The sequence below is a fragment of the Triplophysa dalaica genome, chromosome 4 (assembly GCF_015846415.1).
Source record: "Triplophysa dalaica isolate WHDGS20190420 chromosome 4, ASM1584641v1, whole genome shotgun sequence".
In the NCBI taxonomy this organism is placed as follows: Eukaryota; Metazoa; Chordata; class Actinopteri; order Cypriniformes; family Nemacheilidae; genus Triplophysa; species Triplophysa dalaica.
In genome coordinates, this window is record NC_079545.1 from 912,709 (window position 1) to 935,075 (window position 22,367).

Sequence of the window (22,367 nt, forward strand, 5' to 3'; positions counted from 1 at the left end):
CGAAATAGTATTAAAATACAACTTAAAGTGTTTCTGCCCTGAACACAGATGTAGACAAGAAATGTAAACGTCCATTTTTGCATGAACATTGTGTAAGAATAATATTTTTTTGCATCAAACACTTCTGCTGTCTGTGTGTGCTGAATGTTTTAAACGTGCTTGTGTGTTTTTGTTTTGCCTTCTTTTCGTTATGTCTACGTTATGCACGTTGATGTGGTGTCGTCTTGTGCTTTGTGTATTCTGGTTTTGTTCTACTATTCTTGCTTTGTTTGATCGATGTTAATGCATTTGTTTAGATGTCATGTGTGTATGTTAATGGGTTGTTGAGGCTCCTCCAGTGCTGCCGCCTGCCGGTCACGCGCGTCACTATAAACCACCACCGCTTCACGCGCGACGCTCAATCCACGCGCGGCGGCACCGCGAGCGGAGCGCAATGACACCGAAAGACGCGCGTCTCGTGCTGCTGCTGATGCTGCGGCTCTGCGCCGGAGGAGACCCCGACGAGGAGCGACACAAGCCGGGCGACGCGGAGAGCCCGTGCGAGCTGAAGACCGTCACCGTGTCCACGCTGCCCGTGCTCCGCGAGAATGAGTTCAGTTTCACCGGCGCGGGCTCCGGGAGTCTCTCCGGCGGCGAGTCTAGACTCCTGCTGTTCGTCAGGACAGACCTGCCGGGACGCATCTCGGTTCTGGATGATCTGGACAACACGGCACTGCCCTACTTCACCTTAGGTGAGAGCTGTGAGCTGTCCGTGTGTGTGTGTGTGTGTGCTGAAGTGAGAGATGATGCACGAGCTCTGTATGCTTCTGGCTCTGCTGTGAAGATCTGTTTTCATGCACGGGGATTCAAGAGAGCAGCTGAAGGAGCTGTGTTTAGGTTGATGTTCAGTTCTGTTAGTGTTCAGACCATTGTGTAGGGACCCGCACTTGCTCCAAAATAAAGGTTCTCCTCTGGTACTTCACAGCATCTTCATCCATGTGTTCTGTTTGGGATCTGTGAAGTCCAGTGTGTCAGGTGGATAGTTAATGCCATTTCCTAATCCTATTCTGTTCAGCATCTGAAATCGTGTTTTTACAATGATCATTGTGTGAAACATGAATAAATGCAGTTAGATTTTGTCATTGGTGTTCGTACCCCCAGCAATGATCTGTTTGGCAAATATTTTAAGATTTCTTCAGAGCTTAAGCAAGTATATAGAAAATCATAAGATAACAGCTTTTATATTACAAAACATATCACCAGGGTCTCTGGGACATCAAAGATAAAGATTCATCTCCAAAGAACATGAGGGATCACTGTGGGTTCTCGTGTTGCTTCTTTGGAGGTGTTGAGGTTCTTTTAAAGCTTTTGATGTGTCATTTTAGATTCTTTAGATCTGCGTTTTGGCTTCTGGGATCTTTAAAGCCCCAGTATAGAGAGGGATTTCTACTTGAGCAGACAAAAGGTTTTGCCAGGGTTGAATTTTAAAGTGAATATAGAGTATAAAACGGCATCGGTTTCTAGAGACGTTTCCAAATGTTAGTTGGATTTGCCACAGGAGTCGATGATGATGATGATGTTGATGATAAAGGTTTTGCAATGTATCACCACCGCCTGTAGTGTTCATTGTAATGGAATTGACCTGCAGCAGAACATTGAAAAGAACACATGTGGGTTTGTAATATTGTGCATGATCAACAATAATGGAAATGGCTCTGTATTGACCAATGCTTTGGCCTTTCACCTGGATATAGAATTTCAGTTACGCTCAAACACAATATTGATACTGACTGAAGAGAAGAGAACGACAGGGGAATATCACCGTTCATGCATCGCTCATATGATCCTGCTGCACGTTACATGATCACTTGGACTTTGGACGTGAAGTTTGTGCTGGGAATGGAGACAAAATGTTTGATTTTGCCGGATTTGTTCATTCTAAAATACTGTATTAGGAGAGTGGAAAATGTCTTTCCAAAAGTGAGAAAATTCTGTAAAGGAAAGCAACAGCGCACATCATTTATTCATACTGCAATGCATGCTGGGAACCCAAGAGCTGGAACGGGACTGTGGCCATCGTAGTTTTAATGTGTTGCACAGATCCTAAATCACAATACTGACACAATCCTTCGTGGTTATTAATTATTCACTTAAAATATCTAGACAAATATCTAACACATTACAGGCAGTAGTAGCCAGGAATAGACTGTACATTAAAAACTAAACACGTTGAAAATCAAAGTCACATGTACAGCTCCCTAAAGTCATTCTGATCAAATGTGTAAATGCATGTGTGTGTTTAATATAGGTTTGTGTTGTCTGTCCTCCAAGGCTTTGTGTTCCTCAGGCAGGGTTTGTAGGCCAAACTCGATGCAAAAATTCTGGTGTAAGGACTGTGAGAATCTAACGTAGAAATCTAAATAAACTTCCCATCTGGAGTTCATTGACTGGAGAGATGTCCAACCTCCGTTAGGTTGAGTGTTGAATACATTACAGCTCCTGCAGAAAACAAGCAGCGGTGAACAGACAAACGTTGAGTGATTCTGCCCCACAAAAAAAATGAATGGGTTTAAAGATGACACTTGGGGAGAACTGTATTTGTTCACTCCATGGACTGAGAATTATAAATCATGACATTTAAAGGGACAGTTCATCCAAAATATGAAAAATCTGTCATCATTTATTGAAAGAATGTTTGCAACCCAAAATTGTGAGGCACCATTGACTCCCATGGCAGGAAAAATAGTGTAATTTTTAGTTCTGTTGAACACGAAATAAGACATTTTGAGAAATTTAGCATTTGAATATCATTTACATTTTTCCTACTATGGGAGTCAATGGTGCCTCAGAACTGTCAGTTGCTGACATTCTTCCAAATATCTTTCTTTGTGTTCAACCGAACTAAGAAATGTACACAGATTTGGAACAAAAAGAGGGTGAGTAAATAATGACAGAATTTCCATTTTTGGGTGATCTGTCCCTTTAAGTAAAAGACACCAATCAAATGTGTGTTGTGTTCTTACACAGTGCACTTTCCCGTCAGTTCTGAGCCCGTGGTTGTTTAAAGATTTCATAATAGAGATGCTATTGATTCAAAGCCTAATTTATATACAACCAAGACACGTTTGCACTGAGAAACATTCCAATCCATAAATACAATGAATTTGCTTTGGCCGGCTGTTAAACTGCATGAGGTTTGTTAATGAGACTCATGTTTTTGTGCTGAGACATCTCACGTGAAAGCAGCATAACGCCTTGGATCTCCTCCGTCTCTTATTAATGACAGTTGTGTTCTCAATCCGCTCACTCTGACCCTTCCAGTATCCAGAGAATTTGCTGACCTTTTCCTGATTGTTTCTGTGTCATCTGCTGGAAAACAGTCTTCAGCCGGACGTCTGAGTTTCTTCAGGCTCGGCGGTGACCCACGCTCGGCTCCGTCCGTATACTGCAGCGTGATGATACCCGACTAAAGCTTTGGTTTGTGTTCTCTGACGGACCTGAATCCATATCACTGTAATGAAGAACTTCAGTCGGACCCCATCAGCAGATCTCGCCGAGACAGAAATGAACGCTGGGAAGTATTGATCATTGGCACGGCCGATCATCTTCGTTTGTGTTACGGCTTCATGTTTGTCTTTCATCAAGATTTATGTGGAGGCGATGAGGAGAATGTGTCAGCAAAACAACTGCGAATGCAAACGTCACTTTTACTGGCAGACCACCTAACAACACCATGGCAACCACTAGCACACCCTAGTAACCACCTGGCAACACCTCAGTAACCATTCAGAATGATGTGGCGTTGAGTTTCAGCATGCGGGACGTGTACATCAGAGATGACATTAACCCCCCGTGTGAAAATCACATTTAGTCCAACAGCATTTCATCATTTATTTAAAGACAAAAACCAACAAACTATTGAAACCACAGGAGGTAGCAAAAACACGTTTGTGTTTACCTCTCAGCATGTCATCTCAAGCTGTTGGAATAAAATATAAAATAGAAAAAAAAACAGACAGACACAGACACAGAGAGAGAGAGAGAGAGAGAGAGAGAAGGAAGGTATTTGTGAGCAGCGCTCAAGAGCTTTACCTCGCATCTCAGACATGATTTATTACCTGAAGCACGAGGGAATGTTGAGAGACAGAGAGGAGATTAAAAAAAGACGAGATAGAAGTTTTTGATCCGTTCTGCGGTTTGTCTGCTTTGTGTGGTCTTTTGTATTCAAGGTGAGGAATTTCATAGAGCGGACGCTGGAGTAATGGCTGACAAACATGTATATCTCTGTATTTAGATATTTGGCTTGAAAAGACCTAAAGGGTCATTTTTTCTGTAAACTTTAAATAATGATGTCATCAACCTATGCAATTAAAATGTTGTTGTCAACATCCCTCGGATGAATAGGTAAACTTTGAGATTGTCATTCCCAGTTAAACCAGTGTGGGTGTTGATGGCTAATGCAGTTGACTGGATTTCTGAGACTATCAGAGAACACAAGAAATGCCACAATTATCATGTGCGCCTTTCCATTGATTTCTTTAACCTTTTGTAAATGTCAGACTAATTGAAGGAGGTTTGAGGATAATGAGTTTCTCCTCAATGCAAAGAGCAATTAGCACAAGCTGAATGATTATTCCTTGTTTTCAAGCATCTGTATCCTGTAAAACCCTGCACATGCACCTTTGGTGGTCTTCACCATCATTTTAAATAAACGCTCACTTCCGAAATCTAGTGAGTTGTGTATTTATGGCTGGATTACACTACAAGACTTTTGCTAAGATTTTCAGTCTGGAGTTGTTGCAGAAAGTCTGTGCCAGTCTGCAGATTTCATCATGTATCGTTCAAAACATCTGCAAGTGTATGATGTCTGTTTTCTTTTTTTAAACTGTTTAGATTTCAAAAGTCTTGTAGTGTATTCCAGCCTTTAGACGCATTATTAAAGTATGCTTCAACAATGCAAAATGCCGTTGAACAAGAGAGAGAAATGTTCATTTGAATTGAAAGTTATCGTCAGCATCATTAAGTTGTTAAGTTAATAAATTGTGAGTTTTCTGCACTTTTATGTTTATTAGACACAGTTTGCTTTGAACATCAAACTCTTTTGGGATTCATTTTGGAGTCGAGTCTGAGTTTAATTTATGCTCCCTTGAAAGTCAGCTGACTATGTAGAAATCAGTTCTGTGGTTTTTGGAGCATAGCTAAGTGTCTGTCTTTCATATAGAGTTCACTAAAGACACAAAGAGCGGGGATGACGTGTAGTCAGTGTACACAGAAAACACTCATGCTCTCATCTATACAGCTGTGGAAAAAAAACAAATCAAAATCACTTTATCTGAATTGAAAATTGACTATCGGTGTGTGTTTAGGTAGAATGATCCTTTTTGTTTCATTCTGTGAACTACTAACAATATTTCCCCCAAATATCAAATAAAAATATTGTTTCTTTTTGCTAAAATAAAAACTGGAGAAACAGGTGAAAATAACAGAAAACATGCTCTGTGTTTTTCAGACCTCCAATACTGCAAAGAAAACAAGTTCAGATTCACTTTTAGGCAACACAATGCTCATATTTCTACTTGTATTAAAGAACAGTTATTAAAAAAAAAATATGTGATAACGTGTATTTTTAGTTTTCATGGGTCTTGTCATGCTGTCAGTCTTTAACATTGGACTGGAATGGACACAATACAGAAATGATGATTACATAAATGTAATTTGGAATGATCTCAAAAAACATAAAAATGAAAGCGAATGAGTTGGTCTGTAAACATTTTTAGAGTAACACAATGTTCATGTCTCAAATAAACTCATGTTCATGGGCCACGGAGGCTAACAGACATATTTTTAAAGGACTGCGTGGACATTAAATAATCCATTTTAATGCGTTTTGTCACTTTCTATCAAGGAATGCATGGCGTTCATTTATCTTAATGGACACTTTGATAGTCTCCTGCGAGGAAATCAAAGTGTAACCTCAGCAGGCTCGCCATATTCATGGAAATTTCAGAGAATTGTTAAATATGAGCATGGAAATCAGTTTAAATTGTGGGACTGAATAAGATCTTAAAACCGTGGATGTTATTCATTGTCTAGATCCTTTTTGCACCGTGTTTTGACATGAATATGTTAAATGATTTGTGCTGATGTATTTTTATATAAATGACCTTTATTATGTCAATTTGTCCAAAGCAACTTGAAGTTTCAAGTGATGCCTTCTGTTTTTTGCTGTTGTGATTTATCAATTTTGTGTGTTTTGTAAGAGTGCCTGACAAATTTTACAGTTGTTTGACTGAAACTCCTCCAGCAGGGTCACGCTCAATTATTCATGATGAAACGCACCGGCTCTCCCCCATTTGCATTTATAACTCGCTTTTGTCATTTTTATAGAAACTTTGAGCAGTGAAACAATGAAAGTGTTTGTGCCGTGCGGTGTGACGGAGCGTCAGCGGAGCGTAACACATCTGATGCTGGACGCCGAAGCGTTGTGTTAAACACCACCAGCTTTAAACACAGATTTAATCAACTTTCTGTAGGCAGCAACCTTTGGATTTACACAAACCTTTGATGAATTAAAACCAAAATTATTTGACAGTGGATAAACTGCTTCTCAAATAAAAGCCAGAAAGTGCTGTGGCGAGCAAACACTTGTTTATTGTTTTCTAGTAAAGACAAAGCATACTTTAGTTTCATCAGGACATTTGGTCATTTGAAGACAAAAATCCATTCTTTAAAACGGCTTTGTTAGCCGTATATGTGTGTTTAGCCGTAAGTTAATGGCAGGATTCTCTCAGATCCGTCCACAGAACTGCTGACAGAGAGTCTGAACTGGCTGTTTTTTTGCTGTGTGTTGAAGTTGCTGGGTTATTTTTAAGAGTAAATTCAGACCTTCTGTACTCATCACTCCAAATGTAAAGGTCAGCTTTACTTTCTTCCTCCATGTAGTGCTTACTGAACCTCTTTTTCTTATTTTATCTCTTTTAATGCTTGACAGTACATCAAAAAGACACAAACAGGAGTCAGAGCAGCGCCCCCTATCCACCCACCCAACCAATAAATAAAATAATACAATTAAAAACTATTGTAAAAATGGCTAAAAAGTGAAAGAGAGAATGTGAGATAAGTACAAGATACTAGGGCTCTGCAATTAATCATATTTGTTTTTTTATTTTAATATTTTCCTCCAATTGTGAATAAAATTGAGGTACAAATTATTGTGCCCCAATTATTTTCTCATTATTTTCGTATTTGTTATTACATGTTGACATGCATTTTCGGTTTGGTCATGTTAAATAGTCGTGATCTTAACATTGAGCAAAATAATTGTGATTGTGATCATTCTTGTCATAATCGAGCAGGCCTACTATACAAAATGCATGTCGAACATTTAAATTGAAAATGAATTTACGCATAGAGAACTAAAACGAGACACATTTAAATATAAAAATTAGCAATCATATGCTTTTCTTATCGTACCATGTTCTTTGTGTGATTTTTACTAGTGTTTGAAGTCTTCTGCGTTTATTGATGTTACGTGTGCTTAAAGGGACAGTTCACCCAAAAATCATCATTTATTCACCCTCAAGTTGTTCCAAACCTGTATAAATGTCTTTGTTCAGTTGAACACAAAAAAAGAAATGTGAAAGAATGTTTTCCATCCATTTTCAGTTCACTGTCAACCCGAATAAGTTGGGAAAACTTTTGAGGGAATCAGTTACATCAGATCTCATGATGTTCCCCATTTTAAGTAAACAGAACTATTAAGTTTTGAGTTTATTGTACTCATGCATATTAATTCCTTTTAATTTGGAACATTTATTTTAACATTATTACATTTATCGATCAAGGTGATTCCTTTTTTATTACAGTTAAATAAAGAAAAGGTCTTATTTAGACAACCTAAACATTTCAGCTACATCAACAATTAACAAACAGCTTTCACAAATAAATATCAAAGATAAATGAACATGCATCATTGATGAGGCTTTTTTCTTTTTAAAATGCATAAAATAGCACATTTTACTCTCCTAATCCAGTCTCACTCAAAGCATGCTGGGAACTTTAAATCATTCTCATCAAATTGTGTTGAATTTACTCATTTAAATAGCTCAAAACTAGAAAATTAATTACAGGGACTAAAAATAATTAAGCAATTCTTTAACCATTTAATAACTTTGAACATTCAGGTTTTAAAGCAGATATTATTTACTATCATAGTAGAAACATTTTTGTATCTTTTTTTGTTCTGTTGAAGACAACATGAGATATTTTGAAGAATTTATGAAAGCAAACATTTCTGGAGCACTTTTGACAACCATTTTAATTTTCCCAATTATGTTAGTCGATGATGTGCCAGAACCAAATATCTTATGTGTTCCTCAGAATAAAGTCATTTATACAGGTTGAGGGTGAGTAATTGATGACATAATTTTCATTTTTGCGTGAACTGTCCCTTTAATCTCTGACTCAGATGGGCTGATGAGTGATGTGTCCATCTGAATTCTCAACATCTGCTGTCAACGCTTCATAATCATAAGCTCACGTTCACAGCTAAACACATTTCACAGCACAACTGTGTCTATCACTGTTGGGAAAGTAATTGAGATGATTAACAACTTCTCTGTAATTGCAAAAATCACCACCAATTACAATTAAAGGTCTTTAGGGAGCGCGAGCAGACGCCAGACACTTTGGTATTCATGTTTGAAATGAATTTTGCATAAATAATAATATTTAGCAAATATGTGTGATTGCAATGTACATGATTATGAGAATGTAATGTTCTACAGTTTTTATAAAATTATTAGTTGATTGTAATACTTATAATGTATTGAGCTCAGTGTTTCCAGAAAGAAAATTCTCACTCACGTGCAGATAATTGTGGTGTTGTGATGCTTGCGTTAAATATTTGATTCAGTATACTTTGACATGTATGAATGGGTACAGATATGAAGTGCACAGTATGTGTATCTCTCTGATCCTGCGAGGATCTCACAGCAGTGGATTTTATAAAGCTTTCAGCTAAACCCCTGAGAAACACAGCGGACACTGTCAGCATCCGGCCTTTGTTCTCTCCTCTTTTGAGTTTTACTCTCCTTTTCCCTCTGAAAATTGAAACCACCAGTTCCTGCATTTATCGCAACATCCGCAGAAATAAAAAACAACCCGACGCCCTTTTTTCGTCTGTCTTTCTCGTCTGGATGAATCAGATTCTGACCAGTCAGCCTTTTGATAGATTTCTGCCGGGCATTGTTGTATAAAGCTGCCGTCTCTCCGATGTCGTCCGCAGGGTCTTTATCTCTGACTTTAATTTACAGCTGAAGAGTTGTGAGCTTGATTCTTATCCTGTGAAAAAACACAGCAGCCCGTCGCTCTGCGAACGAATGCATCATCGCTGTACCGCCCCGAACCTTCCAAAGTAAAAGATTCATTTAACAACAGACCAAAGAAAATGGATTTTCCAAAACGTTTCCCAGGGACCATGTGTGGGATGGTTGTTCTGGCGTTGCTATGGTGAGGTATGAGGTTGCTAAAATGTCCGGAATGATGTTGAGGTTGTTGTGCATTGATTTAGAAATCCTCCCTCTTCATTTTAATATACATGTTGGATGGAATAATTCACACTCCTCTGTGTTAGTCCTCTTCTATAACCGCTTCTCAATTCTCAGAAAACTGAATCTGTGTCACCTACGAATATTCACACAAACTTTCAGGCCATTTTTTTATTTAATTTCTGGTCCTGAATGAATTCAGTGATGAGAAAGTGAATGAATGAAGCAGAACACCGAGCTTTGGCTTGATGTGGATGCGGATGCGGAGGGCATCAGGTGTGATGTTCTTCATCACCTCAGATCTGCATCTGAATCTCATGACCTTCAGCTTTATAAAGCATCTGACAGGATTCTCAGCATCTCAGTGTGTTATTCTGGCCTGGATTTACTCTTAAATTGTGAGTGTTGGTATATGGGCCAAGCGTTATATAATGTAGGTGAATTGGTTTGTTAGCGCGGTCGGGCACAGCAGGTTTACCGTAAACACAACGTTACCTCTGATAAACTCATAACGACAGGCCAGATCCGTCCGGCCGAAGCAGACGTCGGTCACTGCTGTGTGTGGACACGAGGGTCACATGTTCCACAAGCATGGATGCTGTGAGCTGATCTCACAAATCATTTAGAGTTGTTATTTAGTTCAAGCTGTTACTGAAGTGTAAGAAATAATTTAAGACGCATACTGTATTAAAACCACGTCGAAGAAAACTGCAGCAAACTGCAGGAGAGAGATTGAAGCTGACTCTATGGATGAGATAGACATGAGCTGATGCTCTTTTACGGCTCAGGAGATTCAAGAGCTCTCAGATAAGACTTCTTTAAATATAAATCTTGTCTTTGATGGTTTTTAATACTTTTCGTGAAGTAACGAGGCTGTTGTTGTCACACAGCAGTATTTCAGAGTTATGAAATGAAAAGATTGTGTGTTCTTGGGGGATTTAGATCATTTAATAAGTTGATATTAAAATCTTTGACATTTGCAGATATCTGAGCTCAATTGAAAACACTTCTGGCCGAGATCTCTCGAGGTCTCTAGAGGAGGATCTTGTGAGATTATTGAGAGCTTTGTCTTGAGAAACACCTAACTGCTCTTTCTTTAATATCATTGTGGTTTAGAGTTAGTTTACCTAAAAATAAGAATTTATCTAAAAGTGATATTCATTTAATATTGACTTATGAATGATCATTTCTTCTGTGTAGGTTTTATCTAAAAGGAATCGCCATCCCAAATAATAAAAATTACAATGCCACCTATTAATCAAAATTGAATATCCAACCTCATGTCATATGACTTTCTTTCTTCTCCACGACTCAAAAGAAGATATTTTGAAGAATGTTGATAATCAAGGAAATGCTGAACCTCATTGACTTCACAATACCATCTGACTTAAGACTTTTCTCAAAATATTTATTTTAAAGTTGAAAAACATGATGAAACCCACTGTAAAAAAATCCAACTTGCGAGATGTTCTCCCTACAAAGATAAATAAGTAACATGAAAATAGACTTTTAAGTTAAAGGAGTCAAATGATTGTTTTACATATACTGAACAAGTCTGCGTAACCATTGTCTTACAAATGCGATCTCTGTTTCTTTTGTCGCACTAAGGACAAACGAGAAAACACTGAACTCAGCGAGAAAGACACTGCTATAAGTTTCTTTCGTTGTAATGTAAAAGCTTTACAAAAATGATGTTGATTTTTCACAGTGTAATGTAATATTTCGTTGTGATGTATTTAGACTGTGCCACGTTCAGTATGATATTGTGAGGTAGTGAAAGAGACACAGTGATAGTTTAGATATTCTCGCAGTGTTTAGATGTGATATTGAGAGCTGAAATGCTCACGCTCCGTCTGCGGTCTTGTGTTAACAGTCAGATAAACAGACTCAAAGCAGTCTCAGCTAAATATTTAATAGCCACCAGCTGACAGAATTAGTCGTGACAGTGAAATAGGGCGAAACCTCCACGACCAGAAGCTCTAGAGCTTTAAAATATTCATGTGTGAATATGAACCGGAGGCTGTGGAATATTGTGTGTTACACCTCCAGACTCTGAATCTCTTCTGTGCTTCATTACAGCGACGGAGAAAAACACATTCATTCTTATCTTGAACTCAAGCTCTTCTCAGACGTGTGTGAAGATGGTTATTAATATTAACATTCATTCATAAACATGAACGCTAGTCATTTCAATATCGAAATTGTTCCGTTACCTTATAAGTTACATACAGTTGTGTATAATAATATCGATCAACAATCTGATCACAAAATGTAACCCCGCACTGTCCACGGTCAATATTTATTGCGCCTCTTTGACACAACAATCAAACAAACTTTGTTTTGTTTACATTTTTCAATCCAAGAATAGAATGTGATTCATCACTCTTTAACTCTTTACATTGAGGAAAGGTGAAGGTTGACTGGACGGCCAGTCTCGTATATCACATGTGATGGGATTTATAGCTACATCAGAGGTATAAAACGCTCTGGAAACATTCACCGTCAGGCCGGCCAACAGCAGCAGAGGTGCCAGACTGCATCTTTCTGCTCTGCTGTTTGATTTAAGCAGTGATCTGACAGGAGGGTTTGCTCGTATCTGTGAAATACTTCTGGTTGTACGGCAGGGTTCAGGGTTAAATGGAAGCATCGCCCACCAAAAAACTACAAAATGAGACTCCGTTAATGAGAGAAGTTCAGCAACTCATTTCTGTGTGTGTGTGAGATCCTGGTGTGTGATCGAGAACGCTCTGACGGGTGTTTGATGGACAGCAGTGAAATAAATATATTCTGTTGGTGTGGACTGGGCGGGTCACTTTGAAAAGAAGTTGAATTTGTAAAAGCAGAAAGCTGCCTCTGAAGTGTGTGTTTGTGTGTGTCTGTTTGTGTGTGTGCATAGTGGGGTGTATATTGATCACTTTTATAAATCATATTCATTTAATATTGACTCATTAATGATCATTTCTTCTGTCTAGGTTATATCTGATATCATTTAGACGGAAGAAATAATCATTGCGAATAATGAAAATTACAATATAATCTATAAATTAAATTCAGTTAATTTCAAATTTATTTCAAAAGCCATTTTCACAAATTGGCAATAGCCGACAACATATACTGTATTAGTGCAATCAGTAGACATATGGAAATCATATTGAAATAAGAAAAAAATTATAGAAAACAGAAAAAATTAATACAAAATATGTATAGAATACGGTATATAGTAGGGTTGTCAAACGATTAATCACAATGAATCGCATCCAGAAAAAAAAAGTTTGTGTTTACATAATATATATCTGTGTACTGTGCATAATAATTTTGTATTTCTTAACACTACATATACTTGCATATAATTAAGAAAATGTTGTTTTTAAACATTTATATATAATTTCAATTATTGGTGAATATAAATAAATGCATATAAATATTTCCTAAATATGTGTATGTGTATGTGTTTGTATTTATAAATACAAAATGAATATGCAAGGTACATAGACATATATTATGTAAACACAAACTTTTATTTTGGATGCGATTAATCGCGGTTAATTATTTGACAGCCCTAGTATATAGCAATGAAAATACAGTGAAAATAATTTGTATGAATCCTAATATATTCACATTCAAGTATGTGTATCAAATCTTTCATAATATGTGTATGAGCGATACAATCTGTGAAAATAATTAAAACAAATTGAAAGTGAATGTTCTATTTTATAGGAAGAGTGTATTATCACAAAAAAATAACACGCAAATGAAGCTTCATATGCATAATGATGTTAAATCTATATAACCAAAGCATTTTCAGTAATACAGTGTAAAATTGTAAAAATAAAATGGTGCTAAATAAAATATAAAAATAATAAATAAAATAAAATATATAAGCAGTTACAGCAGTTTCATGCAGCCTTCTTAATATTTTTTCAAATAATTTATTTTGGGGCTTGTTATGTGGTACAGGTATTACCGGTATTAGATTGTGTACTGTACCGAAGCCAAAATTTTGGTATCGAGCCAACACTAACCCTGCCTCACCTTTCTTGCTTTTCTAGTCTTGTAGCAGGATCATGACAGTCCCACGTGTTTTGTGTGGAAGCACATGGCATTGTTTGTTTTGATGGCCATGTGCTCCCCTATCGCGTCTTGAGGCTGCCCCCTTGGTTCCTCGTCTGGCTTCCCGCCTGTAATTATCCCCTCCACCTGCCTAGTGTGATTATCCCTTGTTAGTTCCCCTATTTAATGCCTGTGTGTTTGATGTCCCGTGCTGGTTCCTTCTTTGTTATTCTTGTACTTACACTGTGACTTTGTTCCTACATTGCCGAGTCCTGTAGAGATTTATTGTTCCTGTTTATGGTCTTGTTTTGCCCCCTCGTGGGAAGTTTTTATTTGCAGTTTTTTATAATCATTATAGCTTTTGTCCCATAGTGAGCTTTTGTGTTTAATAAATATTGAGTTTGTTACATGCTGTCTGCGTTTGGGTTCTGCCTTCTCCGATTCCTGACAGCATCTTCCTCAGCGTGAGTTCAGAAGTGTACATTAATGCTGTAGGCAGTACAGTCACATCACTTCCTCTAGTGTGGATTTGCTTTAGTGGCTATTTCACACCTGTAAAGAAGACGGTTTACAGAGATACTCCAACAGAACTGCTCAAACCCGCTCCATCATCATGACCTCCAGACTTTCAGTTGGTTTTAGGATTTGATGTTTACAGGGAAGGAATATAGAGCACCGCATTATCACTAGAGATCTTTCTAACTGACTCATGTGAAGCACATCTAACGTAAGACCTTTTACAATGTTTGTGGACCAAAAAGTTTTACCAAACCAAAACATTATGACATGAATGAATGATTTTCAGTTTTTTGTTATATCTAATAGAGAAGTTATGTGCTGAATTGAAGAAGTAACTTGTATGTACGTGTATCTTCATTCCTCATTATTAGAAAAGAGCGCACAAACACTTTTCTCTCTACTGTATCTCATTGGTATGCTTGTGGTCATGTCGTCCGCGTCGGCAAGTTTGTCGGGCACGGGCACGGCTTTGATCCTCAACCCAATTATACACGGCTGTGTTATTGCAACACATGTTGTGCAGACGTCCGGGGGCCACGTGTGTTTCGAGTGATGTCAGGCGCGGCAATGCTAATTTGTTGCTGTGAGTTTATGGCGGTGCCTCATGTTGCAAAGAGGTTAACAGCACAGGTGTGCTTGTGTGTGTATATACCAACCCCTCATCCATATTGATCAGCTCTGTCCTTCATAAAGACTCTTCTGTCTCTCCAACACTCACTGGAGGTCGTGCAGGCATATTTTAATAGTATTTGGGTCACTTCTTTTGATTTATAATACGTTTAAGAATATACCTGTAAGAGAAGCTACAATAGAATTATAATCTTATTTAAAAAGACTCAAGACTCATGCTGGTCTAAAGTTTGATTAGAAGAAACACATGAGCCAGTGTTTGTGATGTCAACAACATTATGCGCCCTATCATATACCCTGCGTAATGATGCAGAAGGCATGACCTGTTTTCTGCTAGTTTGACGCAGTTTTCATTTTCACATTATTGGTCCACGTTGCATTTGCTCCCATTTGTGCGCTGGTCTGAAAATGAGGTGTGTTCAGGCGCAATTTTTGGCGCGTTGCTATTTTGAGGAAACTGAAATGACGCAATATTTTTGGGGGTTATTTAAAGAGTGCTTTAGTAATACAAGCTCCTTATTAAACACAGAGGGAGGCACAGCAGCACACAAACATGGCAAATATTAAAAACGATTTCTAGAATATAAAAGATTATTATGGTTCAGTCTTTGCTCTTGCAAATTCCGTCATGTAAAAAGCGAATCCGCCGTGGCGAGAGTGCGAGTGTCTCTTAAAGGGAATGGGAGATGAGACTACGGTTGGTTTACTGCATGCTTTCCTCAAAACTCACGCATTACTCATTGAGAAGATAGTGACAACCCTTTTAGACCCTTTTCCTGTCGTTGAACAAGCAAAAGTGGATTGGGACACACCCTGAGTGCACCCTGCGCTTTAGACCATGCGCTTAGACCGTTAAAAGAGGGCCGTATGTCTTTAAATGACTTCTGGGCAATTCCGTGAAAATGTCAACCTTACCATGAGAAAATTTAGTTTTTACCATCAATTTTTACTCTGGTAACAGCACAGATACTAACATTTGATGGTTCAAATACCCATGTGAGAATCTCTCTTCTAATATGTAAAGCATTTTTTTTATTTTTAGTGCATGATTTTTCATAGTCAGGTAAGAGCTATTTACAGGATTGTCAAATCCGTAATGCTTCATATTCCTCATAAATGGACACATGAAAATGAATATAAAGAAACTATTTGATGTTCTATAGAGGCATAACTTCTCTATTCATTAGGTATTATTGCTTCAGGATTGTGCATTTTTATTCACAGGAAAGTTTATCGTCTCCCAAAAAACATAGACTGATCTTTTTGATGTTTAGACTTTAGAATTCAGTAAAATATGGTTCAATATAATCGTAACAAATTCATTCACTCATTCATGGAGTATGTTGTTTTAATAAAATACTAAAATCAGACTGCAGACTGGAGAGGTTTAACCTTTGCCATGATGTTACGAAAACAAACTCCAAAGATATTGTAAAGAGAATAGATGAATGTGGACTGATGTATGATGAGGTTTGACTCTTCACCGCCGCTGAACACTTGATTGTGTTTCAGCATATTGTTCTATGTCAGCCATGTAGCAAAAATCAATGAAGTTCAGCCATATCTGTAGGAAAACCTCATTTGATTTAAAACCACACATACATCACATAGTTGAGAAACACAAGCCCGGGTGGCCTGTGGGTGGAATGACTATCATTTAAGCCGGCGGGGTGACAGCCAGCTACAAACTACACCCGCAGGGGCAAGTAGGGTGAGCGTCACTTTTAACCCTCTTTAAATTGTCCGTCTTCAGATGAGGAGAGAGAAATCATTACATGAAGAACAGCCACGGGCTGAGAGACCACGTCCAAATACACCAGGACTTGTTACGGCCAAACTGTTATTTGGATTTCAATGTCATTTGCATAATGAAAAGGGCTGTGAAATTAGAGAACAGATACATAAATAACTAGCGCTGTGGTTTGCAGGTTCCTTGAATAGTTCCAGGAAATGATCTCTGCCAGCTCTAATTCTGACAAACAGACAGACATCATCTACTGCTTGAATGAGTTTTATATATTATATATTTATGTTTCAGGTCATTCAAAAGAATCACATTAGCGATTGCTTTTCAGAACTGTAACAGCCTCATGAAATGATTTAAATTGTGTGTTCCGTCATTTCACAATGACTTTGTGTGTGGCTCATTTCTACTATGTACTTCTACCAACTTCCCTTATTATATTTTACCCTGAACCTTGGCAGAACGTCGATATGAAAGATGAATCAGGCATCATAACAAGGAATATTGTTTTGCAGTATTTTGCAAATGTCAACATAAATGAGAAGCTTTGTGCAAAAATAATGGTAATAACAAATGCAATGCCATCAATACATTTTGGGAGAGAATTAAATTACAGAAAGAAAGCATGAACGTATTTAATAAAGAAATCACAACAAAAGGATGAGTTTAAAATCATTGTAAATTAAAGAGAATATTGGAGTCCAGAGCACATACGATTGTTAAGATCAGTTTCAGAGCAAAAGGTGCTGACCTATACAAATCTATCTCACAGCTCACACATTTAAACATTAAAAACTGCATCAGGCTCAGAATAAACATCACATTATTATCCACTGGTGGAGACCTGTTATGGATAAGATGCAATACAATTTTTATAATGAAAATCAAGAACCATCCTATACTTATTATGAATATCTCTGCAATGATGTCATATCTAATCTCACCACATATAAGAATGTAAAGTATTTATTTTGTGAAGTAGACCAAGGACTTTTCAGCGCACGACCCCAAACATAACAGTGACTCGAGACCCCCACTATCTTCAGAGATGGGTAAAGTATAGAAACATTGCTGCGCACATACACTCAAACACGCGTCTAACATAATGTTATTTAATAGTGATTTGCTTATTACTTTACTTGTTGTTATAAATAAACCATGAACTGTTACATCAGATTGTCAAATTATGTTAAACTGATTCAAGTGCTGATGGATGTCCTCTTAATGCCAACGCCGGCCTCTTTTTGTACCTGAGGACGATGGCTTTTGGTCGATATTAACCAACGTTTCATTTCAACAAATACAAATATGCTAAACTTAATCCCTGAAGAATAATGTGGGATTGTGGGACATGTGGGATTGTTTAACATAGAGCTGTAAATTGACTTGTTGCTAATGTCATGAATGTGACGTCATCACCTCAGGGGTCACGATCGAGGGGCAGGAAATTTGACAGGCTTTTTTCGTATGGTTTTATTTTTAACTAATTTTTTTTTGTTACACTTATTGATAAAATACACAAAAAAGAGATTTCTGGAAATCATCTTGCGACCTCGCATTCGACCCCTATTTTGGGAGACCACTGACCCAGAGGACATTTCATAGATGTGGACAGTGAAGATGATGGGAAAATCTTTGTCTGTATTGTTTCGTCGGAGACTAAAACCACGTGAAGAGAAACACTTTACAAACAGCGGCAGCGTCTATATTTATCCTTCAGCTCCTTCATTCTCAAGCAGATCTCAATCTTTTGGTATCCATCTGTCATTGGATTAGGGCATGAACCCAGCAGTAGATCACAGACGTGTTTTCCTCCACGCCGATTTAAACTTTAATGAGTGATTTCCTCATAACAATTCTCTTATTCTTGCTTCGGGGGAAAAACCAAAAGTTGTAGAAAGTCTAGATGGTCTGCAGAACATTTTCATAGCAGAGAACCTCAACCGTAGGTTATGTACAGGCCACCGTGACTTAGTTTTTGTTGTGTGCCTGTGACCAGGGGCGTAATTTTAACTGGGGACAAGGGGGACACGTCCCCTACACTTTTCAAAATCCCTTTCATGCCCCCCCACTTTGTTAGTTTTGCTTTTTAAGCGCACGCCCCTATCGTCAAGTAGAAGTTGGACTGAGCAGTGTTTCTGTGTGGATACGGGCGTCGCGTGCACTGTCTAATAATAGCTCACCGAAAGGTTGTTTTCAATCAAGTGGATGGCAGCAAATGATTTTCTCCAGAGGAATTCACTCTGATAAACTCAAATTCCGATGTTTACTGACCTGAACAATGACCAGGTAAACTCAAATTTCTGTCAAACCTTACTTGTTATAAACACAATCTTCTGTTGAAAGATCAAGCCCTTATTAAAAAGATCAAATCTTGCGCTAAGCGATATTTCCCAAAATCCATTTAAGCAAACAGCTTGACGTTCCAAAACAACAACCACGGAAAAACAAATTAAATACATTTTCTGATATCACTGATATCAAATTTAAACATGATAACAGAAATGTTTTATGTTCACAGTTTGTCGCTGCCTTAAGACACTTTATGTGCTTTCTATAAAATAAACAAGCTTATGTGAACCTATTGTTATCACCGTAATAAGTGCTTGTTCTTTTAACAGTAGTTAGTGTTTATTACAATTCAGGTTTAATAGAAATTTGGTTTTGCGTAGGCGTTGTTTCGGTAGGCTATGTTAAGCTGTTTTCTTATAATGGAGGATCTGACTCGTTCTTTTAACAGCAGCTTGTGTTTATGACAAGTCTTGACAGAACTCTTGGCTTCCCTGGTCGCTGTTTAGGTTACGATTACCTTGTTAAGCGCTTTAGAAAGTCAGGTAAGTCTCCTCCCGACCGCAGATTCAGGTTCACAAGCCATTTTTTCCTCCGTTTTTACCCTTTATAAACTTTGGCCACACAATAAAAACTCTGTATGGTTTCAACAATCAAAAACGATGCAAGACAGGTATTTTGAGTTTGTGATGGTAACAAAAAAATTGTGTCCCCGTCAAATCTAAAACCAAAGTTACACCCTTTCCTGTGACAGTCATGCCAATTAATATGATGGCAATGTTATAGTAAAAACAGTTCTGTACTTCTGACTATTAAGTCAGGATTAACAAACAAAAATGACATGTTTGAAGATATGATTTGAATGTAACTCAGATCAAATCCTACAGCCGAGGACAGTTTGAAAAATCTCCACAAATGGATGTTTAAACCTTTAACATCCAAAAAAGATTCTTTGTAGTGCAAAAAAGATTCTCCCGACTACAGAAAGATAGTAAAGAAATGGATCTTTCAAGAAAAAGTGATTAAAAGTTTCTTCGGGGAACAAAAAGAAATGTTTTTTCCTGTGGCATGGCTGTGAAAAGCTTTAGATAAAAGAGTGTATGTCTACACCGTTATGTTGGTACCAGTCGAAAGATTGCGACCTCACTTTAGAAGTGTCTTTAGTCAACAGCAGTAGATTGAGTCGAAGAGGTGAGAAGGTCCGGAGTGTCTCTAATAACAGATGGATGCATCACAGGATCAAGGACTGAGAGTGTCTATAAAGCGGCTCACCTTTGACTTGTCATATCAGTTAGACAGCAGTTATCTTTCTCCATCAGCTGAAGGTAAAACTACACTGGACCTCTTCAAAGTGTCATGGTGAGGGCTTAGAGGACAAAACCAACAGCATGTGTAAAAACACCTTCTATTGATTTCTATCGATTTCACTTCATAAACCATAGCAAGGCCGAGCGCTGTTTCCTGAACGAGTGTGTGTGTGTTCATGGCCAAACCAAATCACATACTGTACATATTAAAGAGACATTTGACCCAAACATAAAACAACCTGTCTAATGTGTTTGTAAATCTGTACGTGAGTCTTTCTTCAGCAGAACACAAAAGAAGATATTTTGAGAAATGTCTCTGTTGTTTTGTGTTCAAACAATGGAAGTCAATGAGGTTCAGTGTTGTTTGATTATCAACATTCTTCAAAATGTCTTCTTTTGTGTTCTGCCGGAGAAAGAAACTCTTACAGGTTTGACACGACTTAAAGATGAGTGGAAAATGAAAATTTTGCCTAAACTATCCCTTTAAATCCACAATTCATCTCTGATCCTCTGATTTTCTGTGGGGAAACCCTAGAAGTCACCTTAAGGAAAATAAAGAGTTAATGTTATAAAATAAAATAGACACACAAAAAATTCTAATAAAGGTCAAATAAAGTATTAAAGAGAAACAATGTGTCCTAAAATTAGTTTATAAGTTCCTTGGTTGACCAATTGTAGAATGGAATTTTTAAGTGTCACTCCTCCATAATTTCCATCATGTAAACTGATGTGTCATAAAATCATCTATTTTTTATGCTGTAATCTTTGAAATGTTAATTGCGAGAAGACATTTAACATTCGGAATAATGAATGATTCACATGCAGACGTTCATTTCATGAATTCCTGTGGTCACTTTATCTTTTAATTACATTTCCATCACGTTTTTATTCGAACCGTATTCAATTTCCAGGAACAGTCAGGTGTCTGTTTTTGTTCAGTAATGTTAAAGCAGTCGGTTTAAACGCGGCCACACAAATGAGCTGAAATTTGGGCTTTGAAAGCTGCTTTTCAAATCGTGCAATCCCGAACACTTTCTGCATGTTCATTCATTTCTATTGGCTGGCGCTCTGATGATAAGAGAAATGTCCGTGGCTCAGTGAGCGACTAAAAGGCCTGCCGGCGTTGTATATTATAATGTTTATTTTGAGAGCGTGCATCGTGTAACATTATCGTATTTACAGACGGGAAGTGGTAGACGTGGGAGGGGGGTGATAGCTTTCTCTTGATAATATCTCCAATGCCTTCATGCACCACTGATGCTTTTCTGTTGTGTCTGGACCATTGACTGTTGTTCTTAGACTGCAAATCCTGCATGCAGAGGATCACTGTCTTTATTATTTAGAAATGAAGTACTTTTTCATTGCACACCGACTGTTTTCCGAACGATGCCGATAGGAGATAAAAGAGCACGGTTTCTTTGAATAAATATATATTTTTTCATATCTGTGATCTCTTGGGCTTGATTTCCTCTCCAGAATGAAGGTCATTATATTTTGAGTTAATCTGCTGGAGTGGACGCTGGGATTTATTCAGCAGCTGTGCGTGACTTGAACGGGCCTGTGCAACTCGTATCGGCGAGAAGATTATCAAAATCCTTTTATTAAATATTGATAATAATGCCGCCGATAAGCACTTCTTATATCTCACTGTTGACAGGGAGGCATTTCAGCTCAATTGATAAGCAGATTTTTCTTCGTTCATAATTCTTGAATTTCTCATCTTTCATTAATATTACCACCTATAGGTATGATTCAATGCTAATAGAATCTTTGTCCCAAAATCCGATCTACAACTGCCAAAGTTCCAAATGCAATCCCACAATGCTTTGTGTGAAAAGTGTATGTCGTATTGTACCTGTACAAAATTAAGTATACTTCAAATAGATATTTACATATACTTAGTTTGGTAGTAATATCAATGTACTACTACATTTTTATACTATTTCAATACTATTTTCATAATACTTTATAAAAATGACTTAAAGTGTACAAAAGTCAACTTTGAGTACACAACTAGTACATCATGGTTTTGTATGTACTGAAACTATTCCACAATTTAGGAACAGTATACTGACAGATTAATACTTTTTCTTTGGTTTATGAAAGTACACTTTGAAGTATTTTTACTGGTATTAAACTAGTTTAAATAGAGTATTTAAGTAAACTTCACATCTTACTTTAAGTACATGCACATGTTTACATTTAGCTATTAGTTGTGTAAAAGTGTACTTTCTATGCTCGCGTTACGGATGTGACAATCCTGAAAATGGCACTTACCTGAAAATCATGCACTAAAATCAA

The 22,367-nt window shown here is 37.5% G+C and overlaps 1 protein-coding gene across 1 annotated transcript in view; it reads left to right on the top strand.

The window, feature by feature from the left end:
• The first annotated feature begins 322 nt into the window (after positions 1–322).
• The window catches only part of LOC130418786 (astrotactin-2-like), a 238,938-nt gene continuing 216,893 nt past the window's right edge, over positions 323–22,367 (top strand). Inside the window, exon 1 of the mRNA XM_056744877.1 lies at positions 323–731. Within this exon, the coding sequence (XP_056600855.1) occupies positions 434–731 (298 nt within the window). The 5' untranslated portion in view covers positions 323–433. The remainder of the gene's footprint in view (positions 732–22,367) is intronic.